Source organism: Talpa europaea (assembly GCF_964194135.1).
Source record: "Talpa europaea genome assembly, chromosome: 1".
Taxonomy (NCBI): domain Eukaryota; kingdom Metazoa; phylum Chordata; class Mammalia; order Eulipotyphla; family Talpidae; genus Talpa; species Talpa europaea.
In genome coordinates this window covers 135,495,158-135,508,656 of record NC_140073.1, presented here as the reverse complement: position 1 = coordinate 135,508,656, position 13,499 = coordinate 135,495,158, and the positions used below count along the sequence as shown (strand labels likewise).

The following is a 13,499-nucleotide window of genomic DNA, read 5'->3' as shown; positions in this document are numbered from 1 at the left end:
TCTCAAACTGTTGCCATTTAAGACCAAGATGTTGAAAACTTCCTTAAGAAAGACCAGGGTTGTCATTCATCACCGTTTATGTTTTCTTTCTTGGGATCCTTTCACAGGAAGTAAAACAGAAGAAAATTAACCCATGTCACAGCCTTCAGGCTCCACAGGTCTCAGAGCCAAGTGAAGCCGCCCAAGAAAGCTATGACTGTATCTCAGACTCTTGGAAGAATCCATGTGAAAGGGTTCAGGCAAGCTGATAGCTTCCATTATTGCATCTGCTCTCTTCCAACTTTATTTGGTCATGGCCTCAATCTTTAATCGTGAATTAAGTTTTGTAGCTCAGAGCACCTGTAGTGGTCATAGATTCAAATTGCTAAGACAGTCTTAGAAAATAAGGCCTAGGCTACACTGAAATTGATAACCTGAACCCCATGGCACAGTCTCCTGCTTTCTTCTTGAATATACGACTTTGGTAGTTACAGACTTTTTTCCCCTCCTAGACTGACCATGAATGAAACCCAACCATTTGCTCCTGACAGTGCCACAATTGTGGACTTGGCATTTTTATGTAAATAGCTGTTGTCTGATTCATTAAACCCCTTGCCCCTGACATTTTCCTTTCTGACCCTTCTCAGCCACACACTGGCAAAACATGAAGAAATCAAGAGGACAAAGAGAGGCAATAAAAGGGTTACAATCAGGACGTGTATTGTGACTGTGACCAACAAGGGAATTTGGAAATGGGTGACTGAACACCCAAGGATGCCCTGTCAACCAGTCACAGCAACAACATTTGTTCAAAGTCTGACAAATGTTCAGCACCATTTCAAGGTGTCATGTAGAAATACATAGGAAATGACAATCATGGATGCTACCTTAATAGCACTTAGAGTTTAATAGACAATCCAGCATAATTAAATGCCTGCATTCCAGTGTGTCCCTTGCTTACCTCTCAGATTACTCTTTATTTCTCTCATAATGCCTGTCACAAGCTGCAGTATGTAGTTTATTTATTTTTGCTCTTGATTATTATGGCTCCCCCAGAGCTGAGTATGCAACAGTACGTCCATTTCACTTGTTCCCACACCACCAAACTCAAATTCACTATTGTAACCCTAGAACCTAGCAAAATATTGTTAGTACATCCTCCAAAAACAAGTTTTCGAATAAGTAAATCAAGGACTAAGTAAATAAATACAACCAGCAACAGATATCTAGAGAATAGATCATTTTATTTTCTGTATGTTCCTACTAAGTCAGCTGCACAAAATTAAGTGGGGACCTGGCTCAAAATTACAAGCAAATTTTTCAAAGAATTTAGATGAAAAAGAATCTCTAGACCCCCAGGGTAATTGCTCTGAAACTGACCACAAATGTGTAAGTGACTAGAGCCAAGATCAGCAGAACTTCCTCGCTGGCCTAGAGATTCTTGAGCCACCAAAATTTAGAGTGGCTTGATTTGTATCACTATTGTGGCTATAACAGATGTTACACTCTTTTAAAGTAATAATCATTAATGACCAGCAAAAAAATTAAAATGCAAATTAATTAAAATAGAAAGATTTTTTTGATTTGAATTATGTGACTTCCTCTAGAGCCTCAAACACCTTCCCTGTGATCACTGACACATCACTGGGGCTAAGCAGGCCTGGCCAGGATGCACTTAGAAAAGAGAAATGAAGGCCATTAGCAGGCTCAGCACCACAGTGGTGGATGTCACCTTTGTAGCACTGTTTGAGGGCCAGTACTTCTCATGTACGTCGCCCAAGATCGAAAGCACGGCCTCCATGACCTCCTCACAGGTGGGTTGAATCTGATCCTCTGGCAAAAGAAACCCATATGTTCCATTGTCTCTCAGCTCAAAAGTGTATGAGAAGGGGATCCCAATGTCCCGAGCCCAGTCTCTTGAAGTCCCTGATGTGTCATCTGCAATAAAATGAAAATAGGGAAACGGAGTTTGAAATTGTTCTATGAACGGACTAATTTCTATAACCTATTTGGGGAATAAAGGTTCAATCTTGCAAAATAAACTCTTTCATATTAGTGTCTCATGGATAATCATCTTCTCCCTCTCCTTGACATTAAGCCCCTTAATGCAGGGTAGGAATTACATCTTGTTCAACCTCCACTCTCTGCCCCCGCGACCCACACGATGCCTGACATCATGCCTGGCACATAGCAGAGATGTGGTCAGAGTTCCTCAGCTGAATCAAAGACAACCTAACATTCCCAGGCAAGAGTGGGCTGACATATAAAGGAACAGAAAGAAAATGACCAACAGAAAAGATATTATGCAAATAGTATCTGGGTGGCCTTCTGGTGGGTGCAGGGGAGAAAGCAAGACATTCTCCTTTCAACTAAATTATTATTATTTTTCAGATCCTTTCTCCAGGTCCCTCCTACTTTGTTTTCTTAGCTTGCTGGGTCCTCCATGAGCTGAATCAACTGACCTAGAGTCACTGGAAAGATCCTTCCTGCGAACCCCTGTGCCTTCTTACTTGCCAGTTGTATTCAACTGAAACCCAAAGGAATTCTGATCTGAGATGGTGTATTAGTTTTTTTTTTTTTTTTCAGCTCACACTTTATCCCTGGAGAGCATCATTTTGGATTTGTACAGACTCCCTTTTATCTTTGGTCATTTTTATTTGTACAATTTCCTGCAGATCCACAGAGCCCTTCTGTCCCTCTCCTTCCTGTGCTACTCCCCAAAGTCCACTGACTTCTTTTGTGCCTTAGATACTATTGAAGAGGCGAAAAAAGATACTTACATAAAATGTCTGCACTTGATCCAACTCTATAATTGGTTCCATGTTTTGCTTTCAATGCATTTGCTGCCTTCTGTCCAACTTGGATCTGTAGGTGGGAAATGCAGAGACAGATATCTGGTGTTAAAAATAAATCCAACAATCCAGAGGGTATGGTATTTAGTCCAAATCTATCTCCACAATTTCAGACCATCTTTCTAACGTCCCACTGGACATCTATACCTAAGTAGTCTGCTGGTACTTCAGATTCAACATACCCAAACCCAATTTTATCACCTCTCCCTCTAATTAGGGTGCTCTAACTTTTATTTTTGTATTTCTGGTCTATCATGCTCCCCCAAATACATGTAAGATCCTGAAGTCAGCTTTGATTTTCCTTCTCTCAAAAATTACCAAGTTGCATTTCCAGGACCATCACCCAATTTCAGGCTCATTACCTCTGAAATGCACCTCTAATATCTTTCCCTTCCCCTCACCTATCCGTATCTCAATTGATCCCACCTGATGTCCAGCTGGACTTCTATAGAGTAAAAGTTTGATCATGATTTTGCTAAAAAGTCTTCAATAACTCTCAGTTGCCCAATGAATCAAGTACAAACTTTTCAGCTTAGTATTGGATCCTCTATGCAACGATTCCAACCCACCTTTCCAACATCTTATTCCCTACATTCTACCCCAGTTTATAGACAGATTCCAGCTCTCCCACTCTTGCAAGACATGCCCCATGTTTCTAGGCTGCTCTCCTTTTAATCATCCTATTTCCTTTACCTGGGAGGACTTATCTCTTACCTCTGCCCATAGAGGTTCTATCCAACCTCAGAAGACTTTCTTAATTGCAAAGTTCCTCATGAGCCCTACCTGATCACCCCTGATCTGTCTCCACTTTAAATCTCCCATAGCCCCTTGTTCATATTTCTCTTATTACTCCCCTCTTATTTTTCCTCATAGGTATCTGATAGTTATTGCTCATAGACTTTCAGAACTGGAAGCTACACCCTTCTTCATGCCCACCACCATGCTACCACATTACCACGGAAATCCCTCAGAGCTGACTCCTAAGGTATCAGCCTTGCCTTCTTCCGTCCCTTTCCTGAGGTCAGAATCACTGAGATCCAAGTGTACTGGCAGTGTTGACTGACTTTCTGATAAATCTCCTTCCATACCTTTTAGACTGTCTCTCCAAATATTCTCCATGCCACACTCCTTAATGCTATATTCTTTCTACCTGGTGGCCTATCCTACTACTTCTGATCACATTCTACACAAACCCCACCAAAATTCTCTGGCCACTCTCTCCCTGGTCTGCGATACGCTACTGTTTTACCTCTAGGGAAACTTGACTGCTGGTGTATCAGCTCCCCTGGCTTCTAACACGTGACATGTCTAGTTGTAGATCCTGTCTGTCCCTTCTTGTATACTCTAAATGACTCTAAGATATGACAAAGTGATGCTTGGGTAGAGTAGGGACTGACACAGTGAAATTCAGAAGGAAGAGTGGGCTCTTATGTAGCTGTTGTGGACAGCAACCTCAGGGTCCTCAGGACTTCTGGGTGTGGCTAAGAAAAAACATTAGATTGAACATGTTTGCCTGAGCCTCCCTGCTGGCACAAGGAAGACGCAATCTATTCAGCTAGCCTCAGCCACTGCAGCACGAGTTCGATCCCTGGCCAGGGAGCTACCCACAGAGTGCAGCAGACCTTTCCTGACTCACCCGCTGCTCCCCTCAGCAGTGGATTTCAGTCAGTCCTATTCTTTTCCCCACTCTGTCTCTGGTGAATCCTCTCACCCCTGGCACCTCTGGCCTGTACCATAAAGAAAATCTTTAAATAAGCAAACAAACAAACAAACCAACATGTTTGCCAGCTTTGTGCCTCTTCTCCACTCTCAACTGGGAATTCCATCTTTGGTTATTACCTCCTCATTCTTTTCCTGAGAAGAGATTCTGAGTCTGACTTAGTTCCTGGACTTGTGCTGTCCAGAATTGGGATAAAGGAAACTGCTTTACTCCTTTACCTCAGAAAGTGTTACAAGAGCTGTTTATAAGAAGAAGAGGAAACTATAAGGAGTAAAGTCAGAAAGGGAATTTCGTATATTCTTTTTTTTTTTTTTATAGATACTCTTTTTTTTTTGTTTGTTTATTTATATATTTATACAAGCACTGGGTACAGTCAGAAGCGAGGGAGGGTGAGAGAATTCACCAGAGCCAGAGCGGGGAGCAGAGCAGGCAGAAGGACCGAAGTACACTGCTGAGGGGAGCAGCGGGCGGCAGGAGAGGTCTGCGCGCCTTGTGGGACCCTCCTCCGGTGGCCGGGGAGCAGCCGGGGATCGAACTGGCGCTGCAGAGGCTGCTGGCAGCTTCGCAACCCAGCGCTCAACCGCTGCGCCACCGGGGAGGCCCGAATTTCGTATATTCTTTGGGTAAATAACTAGGAGTGGAATTGTTGAACGATATGGCAGATTTTTAATACTTGAGAAACTTTGAAGAGATTTATGTACTCCTGTGATCACTGCAGCACAACTTATAATAGCCAAGTTATGGAAACAACCTAAGTGTTCAATGACAGATGATGGGACAAAGAAGATGTGGGATACGTATGTGTGTGAGTAGTGTGTGTATGTATACAATAGAATACTATCTGCGATAAAAAGAGATTAAACCTTGCCACTTACCATCGATGGAGTTGGAGGGGGCATCCTAACTAAAATAAGTCAGAAGGAGAAAGATAAATATATGATGATTTCACTCATGTGGAATTTAAAGATAGAAAACAAAGACAAAACTAAATCACACAAGCTCTAGAAACCTGAGTGTAGAACTGAGCCTATTGGAGGTGGAGGCTACTCAAAGTGGTGGTGGGGAGCAGCGCAATGGACTAGGGGGAGAAACACGGGGCTTGTGGGTTGGCGGTGGCGTGGCCACATGCATCTGAAAAGGTGTGAGCCTGTGCCTGAGTCATACACGGTGTTGTACGCCAATGCTACCTCAGAAAACAAATGATAGAATCTTCTTCTTTTTTTTTTTTTTTTTTTTTGGCGGGACCCTCACCGGTGGCCAGGGATCAAACTGGTGCTGCAGAGGCTGCGGCTCAACTGCAGCTCAACTGCTGCGCCACCAGGGGAGGCCCACACATGATAGAATATTAAAGTTTTTTATAGGAGAAAAGAGGGGGTTAATGGAGAGAGAAATTCCAATAAGGAAATAAGAATGACAGGTGGAAAGAAAGGTCTCAAGATAGCTGCTTTGTGACTGAACTGAAAAGCATGAGACCTAGGAGTGTTAGGATTTACCGATCATACTCCTTTTAGATGTTCTTTGAGTCTCTAGGAAAGGAATGGGATGAATCTAATTATTTTTAGTTCCCATGTTTCTTTTTCAAGATAACTCCATACTAACTGGCCCATGTGGGACCCTGTGGGTCTGTTTGGGTTATGTGGGTTATCCTGGCCACATTTCCCATCCAAAGGGTTCCTTGCATCTTTTTTTTCTTTCCTGTATCTCACCTTAGACAACTATTTCTTCTTCCAGTTGCCAGTCTTATTCATTCTATATGGTTCCCTTTCCTCAAATCCTGCCAGTGGGATGGGAACAGTCTTTCCACTTGCCCCTTTTTATTGACAAAGGAACTTTTAAAAAAACAATCCCACCAGCAACTACAATGGGGGAGTAAATAATAGTAAGAGATGTAACATACATGAGAGCTACACAGGTGTGATCCTATGTTATAGAGTTGGTCTTTTTCTGCAAAGATGAAACAGAAATCTGAGGGCTGTGACTTCTCTCTCTAGGGGAATTATTCTTCTATCCCTCTTGCTATACTGCAAAGCTAAAGGCAACCAGTGTATCTTCCCTTCTTCTCAGCCCAAAGACACTATCTAGTCAAAGCAATAAAAATCTTTTGCTAGTAGTACATCATTTACATTGTTGAAAACCTCATGCCTGCTTAGTAACTCCTTCCCTGAGCCCTGAGGGTTTCCTATGGGCATATATTCACAAGGAGGAACACGGAGGCAGACAAAGACCCCAGTATTTGTGTGTGAGGGCAGAGCTTGGAAGGGAACACAGGGTTTGATATGAGAATCAAGCTACTTAAAAATGGAATTGTTCTATTGCATTTATTGACATGTACCCATTGGCAACTATTGTTAGGTTAGTTTGGGCAATGTAGTATAGGTAGAAACCACTAGGGATGGCTGGGAAGAGAGGAAAGGAAATTATAGAATATACACTCATTTAAGAGTTTGACAGTGAAAGGGAAGATGTGAATATGAAAAGGAAAATGTGAAAAGGAGTCAGATATGAGAGTGTTATTAGTCAAGCTTTTTGAAAGTAAGTAATAAAAACTTAGCTCAGGCTATAAAGGAGAAAATTTCTAACAAGGATGCAAGAGTCAAAGAACTCTAGGGCAGACAGGCAACACAGTTTGCCAGAATCCAACTTGCTAACTTTAGTTTATAAGATTTGCTTGTTGGACTAGTTTTAGTTGACCATATTTTATTGTGATCATGTGAATTTTTTGTGGGGATGTTTATTTTGTGTCTGCCCTAACTCTTGCAATGTTGGAAGACTGAGGTGCAAATAAAAAACACATATATATAAGACAGTGTAATCACAAGAATGAATGTAATTTTTGTGCATATATTCTTATGAATCCATTTTATAAATATTCTAATGAAGAATATATTCTGTTCTGTGAATGTCTCTTATTGATAATAATATATACTAAGACAATTCATATCCAAAATTAGGTTATTAATATAGCATTCTTAGGTCCTTCAAAAAATGTGAAAAATGTAAGCATCTAAAAATTAGAATTCTTGAAGCTATTGTAATTTGCAGAGCAATTTAGAAAGGGACTATATATAGTTATGTTTCCTCTACATAGTGATTGCCAAGTTGTCTGTTATGAAGTATAATATTTATCATGGTTTTTACAAACTTCTGGTTTTGTAAATATATTGAGATTAACTACTAATCTCTGATGGTTGTAAATAGTACCAGAAATGGAAATATCCTTGAACATTTGGCTTGATTCTGTGTCTTTGTGCTCTCTGTCAAAACTTGTCCCTACGGATCTAAAACCACTTGAGTCAGCATCAATCAGGGTAACACATGGTGGGAAGACTTTCATACTGTCTTTTTGTTGAAAAGTCTTGAAGATGACTGTTTATGCACCTGAGACTTGATTAGAAGGAAAGCAACCTTTCCCAATGCAATGTCTCAATTTCTATTTTTTGTACCACAGTATTACCAGTAATTCCCATCATAGAGTTCCCTTCCAGTTGGGGGGATGCTGTTGCCCACATCCCTTCTGCCTCCTGCTCCCTTTAGCCCAGGAGCTCTAACTTGAAAGCTAATCTGCAGACAGAACTCTCTCACTTTTGAATACAAACCTTTCAAAATGGTTATGTGATATCTGTTTTCCAGAACCAAAAAGGGAATGAAGTTCCCTAAAAAAATACAGAGGTACACCAATTTCCTTTTTTTCTGCTGGAGGAAGACCTCTCTCATCAGAGATCGATGATGGCCTGTTTTTGGTGGTTCATTTGTATTTGTCACAGATTCCTTTAAGCAGAAAGTAGACACTGATGACAAATATCACAGGAACTGGGAAATAAGGAGGGGTTTGGCCTTCTCAACTGAAATCTGTTTCTGCAGATTTCTTTACCAAAGAAATGGAACTGCTAGGGCTCAGAAATTGAGGAGGAAATAAGATATCGTGGCATGGGTATCTAAGCTGGTAACAGCTTCCAGAAATTGTACACTTTTTCTGAGTGGAGAGAGGCAGTATGAGTGGTCGGCTGAAGGTAGCCTCTGGGATCTGAAAACAGCTCCAGCCTCCACTCAACCATTCACTGTCTATAATCACTCTGGGAATACAACTACATCAAGGTCTCAACTTCCACATCTCCAGAGTGAATTGATTATATGAGAGTCAAGTGATAATGGCTGTAAAATGTCCTCATAACTTGTAACATTTTAGGCAAATTTAGTTATTTCCACAGTTTGCAATATAATCACATAGCACACAAGCCCAGGAATAGTTGCAAGAAAAATTTTGGGGTGTTACTGGATATTTCTGACTGCTGGGGTAAGGGAAATCCTGTCCTTAACAAATATCTATAGTGGTTTCGTTTCAGTGTGCTGACCTGTGCTTTATGGGTCACATCCTAGTGGGGGGCAGGATAGGAAGTGTAACAGAACCAATGGGTTACAAAACAAGGCTTCTGTGACCTTAAGAGAGAGGTTCACCCACACCCATGCCAGCCTTTCCTGGGAACTTGTTTTAAAAACAAAAGAAGAGCCTCCCCTGGTGGCGCAGCTGTTGATCGCTAGGCTGTGCAGTGCCGGTTAGATCCCCGGTCACCAGGCGAGGGTCCCACATGGCACGCAGACCTCTCCTGCCACTCCTGCTGCTCCCCTCAGCAGTGTATTTCGTCACTCTGCCTGTTCTGTTCCCCGCTCTGGCTCTGGTGAATTCTCTCACCCTCTCGCGCTTCTGACTGTACCCAGTGCTTGTATAAATAAATAAATAAATCTTAAAACAAAACAAAACATTTTAAAAAAAAGCAAAAGAAAACATTAAATAGAAAATAACAAGTACTGGTGAGAATATAAAATGGTATAACATTGAAGAGAAATAGTCTGGTGGTTTCTCAAAAAAGAAAATTAAATTACCCTACTTTTGTACATACCCCCAAAACTAAAAGTGGAATTTCAGAGATGTTTGTACACCCTTGTTCATAGCATAATCCATAGATAGATTATGGGTAAAGAAATATGGTACATGCACAAGGAACATTATTCAACCCTACAGAAGGCTGACACGTGACACCATGTGGATGAACCTTGAAGACGTTATGCTACAGAATTAAGTCAGACACTGTATGATTTCACTATCATAAGGTATCTATAGTCAAATCAGAGACAAAGAAAAAGGTATGGCAGTTGCCAGGGGCAAGGAAGACAGAAAATTGTTGTTCAATGGAGATAAAGCTTCAATTATGTAAGATGAAAAATTTTTGGATATTGGTTGTGATGTTATTCAATTATGATATGTCACATCATAAATAATGTTAATGTATACTTAACACTACTGATCTACCCACTTAAAATGGTTAAGATAGTAAATTTTATGCTATGTGTATATACCACAATTATAAACTGAAAAAGTGATGTAAAAAATAAAAAGATAACAAACATAACCATTCTAAATTCACCCTCCCTTTGATTTGCATCTATTTGTCCTTAGGTTCACAAAAGTACCAAGAACTGGGTCCTTCTAGGTAATTCTGTCCACCAGTGCTTGGGTCAACACAGCTTCAGAGAGGGTTCCAGAAATACAAAGTACGTTTCCCCTGGCCTGACTTGGATTTCACTGGCATTTCCCCTTGCAAATATTCCTAGGCAAATACTAGAGGCAGAGTTTAGAAGAAAATAAAGCATTGTGTTTAGCAGAGAAGAGAGCAGATATTATTTAGCCATGTTATTTTAGATATGCCATATTCCAGTAACAGCTGGCAAGTTCTCTAAAGCATGGTTCAAAAGCTATAATTGCTGAATGGAGTTTCAAGAGAATTTACAGAAATGAAAGCGCATTGCTGCAGATTATTAACATAATCATCTCATTTATATTATAGACGAATACCTAAGATGTCTCCCAATTTGACACTTTACGAAACAGGTAGTTAATTAATGTAGGTAAAGCAGCATTTAACCTGAAGACTTCCCAGCAGGCATCTGGCAAGAGTGTAAAAAGCAGGAGAAAGAAAATAAGGAAGAGCAGAAAGAACAAAAGCGGGCTGCAGTCAAATTCTTGGAAACAGAAATCAGAGAAAGGAAGACCAGGGTCCTCCCAAGGCTCCTCTAAGGCTTTGGAACTTTGGTCTTACCAGTTCTTCATGGTTGCTTGATTTATTTTTGGTGTATCCATAAGGTGTGAGAATGAGCTGCCCACTACAATGTATGGTCAGGAAGCACAGAATGTTCTCCTTCTTGCTGTCTATTAAGCTGGAAACAGCCTTAGTCTCTGGTTCCGACACTGGTCCTGTCCCACAGAACTTTAAATCATTGCAGTCTTTAGATGACCCGACAGCTGGAATATAGAGGAAACAGCAGTCATCCTCCCTCAGGGCATCTGTGGGTGGAATCAGGACTTGCCCTTGTTTATTCTAGTTAGTTAGTCCTGGTAAGTCAGTTCACTTGGATGTTCATTCAAGGAAGAACTCAGAAAGACAGGAAGGTCAATGATCAGATTTAGAAACAAATTCCATGTTTACAGGATGGGGAGCAAGAAGCAAAATGAACTGGCATTTTCAGCAACTGTTACTTGAACTCATGGACCCTGAAACAAATGGTTGGGAACCAGTCCATGAGTCCAGGGGACAGGCTGTGGCCTAAGTCTCTTTCTCACTGTCTCATTGACTTGAAATTCACTACAGCTATTTTGCAAGAAAAATAACAAAACCTCCACTGTCCTTCTCACCAATAAGAATAAGGTTTATCAACTGAGCTGAGTGTCCATGCTGAGCTCTGTGTTCAGACCTCCTGTGTGGTCTCTCATCACCACAACCATCTACTGCTCTGATGGTATCACTACTGGCCTCGTGCTAAATCAGAGAACACTAAGGCAGAGAGATGAAGCAACTACAGAAATAGATGAATTACATGATTAAGAAGGTCATTTGCAAAAGGTGTATCTCAACTAATTGATATCTTTCATTGCTTTTTTGTTCCATTTTTCTTGTGTTGTCAATTCATCTACAATCGTGTACTTACTACACCAGTGTACATCAAAGTTTCTATTGAGATCTGTCCCAAAACATGTGCCATTCTTATGGGATGAACGGGATTTCCTCCAATGCCGATCCTGTAAGAGAGAAACACGGGTTGCTGCCTTTCTCAGGTCTCATAAATCAAGAGTTATGATAATGGGTGGTCCTGGAACGTGAAGAATGGCCTGGAAGACCGTGCCTTTACCATAGTGAGGCTTGTGCATATAGTTTTCAGTCTCACGAATGGGCTAGAAACCTTTCATAACAGGAACATCTATACAACCAAAAGCATACATACATGTAAACCATCAAATTAGAGGGAGTAGTTGGCCTTTTCCTCAGGAACAGATTATCAGTACTTGGTAGATGTGACCTGCTTAATCAAGGAAAACTTCAGAGAGTTATATTTTATGTTTGAATGACACAAGATGAAAGGGAAATAGCTTGGCAGATGGATAAAAGCTGCTGTGGGTGTATCAGAGATGGTCTCTGCACTCTGGAAGCAAAAGACCGATGAGTGGAGAAGGGGTAAAAGACAACTTTTGCCCAGCAAGGTCAGAGAGAAGGACCTGACTCACAGACCAGACCAGAAGAGATTGTTTCAGAGAAAGTGGTCCAACAAAGGGTGCAATAGGGGAGTGGGAGAAATGAACACTTTCTAGAAACAGGGACTCATTTGTGGAGTGATATGCTTTAGAAACATTTTAAAGACGAGGTGTTTTTTTACTACATAGAAAGTTATGTACAGTGTTTGAACCATCTATGAGTGATCACAATGTAAACTGAAGGTTCATGCATCATTTGTACCCCTCAGGCTTCTTGAACTGACTTGAGGTGTACAGAATGGTATGTGAATTTTATCACAGTATAATTGTGTTCAGTGGCAGGCCATCCTCAAACTTGAAGAAGGAAGAGTTGGAAAAAAGCTAAGTCTAGTTGAAAATATAGAAAACTGGAAAGAAATCAAAAACAACAACAACAACAACAAAAAACTAAAGTATGTGCAAAACTTCAACTCTATGGTCTTTGACCTCCTCCATCCTGAACTTGGCTTAGATTGTTGGATTAAATATTTTGATTTTTATCCCAAACAAGTTTTTTCTTCACATGGTTTAATACTGATGACTGAGACCAGAAAAATGAACCTGAGTCAAGATCTATTGATAGCTTAAGAATTCACTGCAAGACCAAACCTGATGGACTCACCGTTGTCCAAGTGTAGATATAACCATCGACGTTAAGAACTGGAAGGACATAGAGGTCTAGGTTTCTAAGGAGATTTCTTATCTTTGAGTTGTCTTTATAATTTTGTAGAATCTGAAAATTTAAGAGAGAAATGTTTGTGATGGTCCTGGGAAAAGGGCTGTTTTTAATCTTCTATTTCAGCTTAATTCTAAGAGATGACGGTGTCACCCTTCCACCCTTCAACTTTCCAACTTTAAGTTGCAACCCACCTCAGATGTCTTATTTGCTATGGAAGAAGTACTCAAATTTCAGCATGTATCAGAATTACCTGGGGTGCTGTTAAAAAACAGATTGGCCAGAATTTTCCCCTATTTCCACTCTCTCTCCCCACTAGATCAGAGGCGATGAGGTAGAGCCCAAGAATTTGTTTGCAGTTATACTAATGCTGTCAATCTGAGAATCATACTTTAATTGCTGCTCTTTGTAGCTTCCTTATGTTCGGGTTACTACAAAGACTGACAGAAAAAAGTACCTGATATGACTTTTAAAGATTTTTGAATTAAGCTCACCGTGCTAGGTGTTTTCCATGTTAAATCTCTTGACCCACACAATTGACTCCTGCATTAGTCATTTCACATTTCTTTTGCAAGTGAAAAACTAGAAGTCCTCATGTTAAAAAATTTGGCTATGATTACTAGAAAGAGGCAGGACCAGGATCCAAATTCATCTCTGATATCCAAGATGAATTTTCTTCTACATTTAAATATGTTTACCTTCCAATAAATA

General features: G+C 40.6%; 1 protein-coding gene across 1 annotated transcript in view; it reads right to left on the bottom strand.

Annotated features, from left to right (window-relative positions):
• Nucleotides 1–1,654: 1,654 nt before the first annotated feature.
• CPO (carboxypeptidase O) overlaps nt 1,655–13,499 on the bottom strand; it is a gene marked incomplete at both ends in the record, with an annotated part of 28,358 nt that continues 16,513 nt past the window's right edge. The window contains 5 exons of the mRNA XM_084259592.1: nt 1,655–1,917; nt 2,760–2,844; nt 10,647–10,849; nt 11,533–11,623; nt 12,735–12,845. Of these exons, the coding sequence (XP_084115718.1) occupies nt 1,655–1,917; nt 2,760–2,844; nt 10,647–10,849; nt 11,533–11,623; nt 12,735–12,845 (753 nt within the window). The remainder of the gene's footprint in view (nt 1,918–2,759; nt 2,845–10,646; nt 10,850–11,532; nt 11,624–12,734; nt 12,846–13,499) is intronic.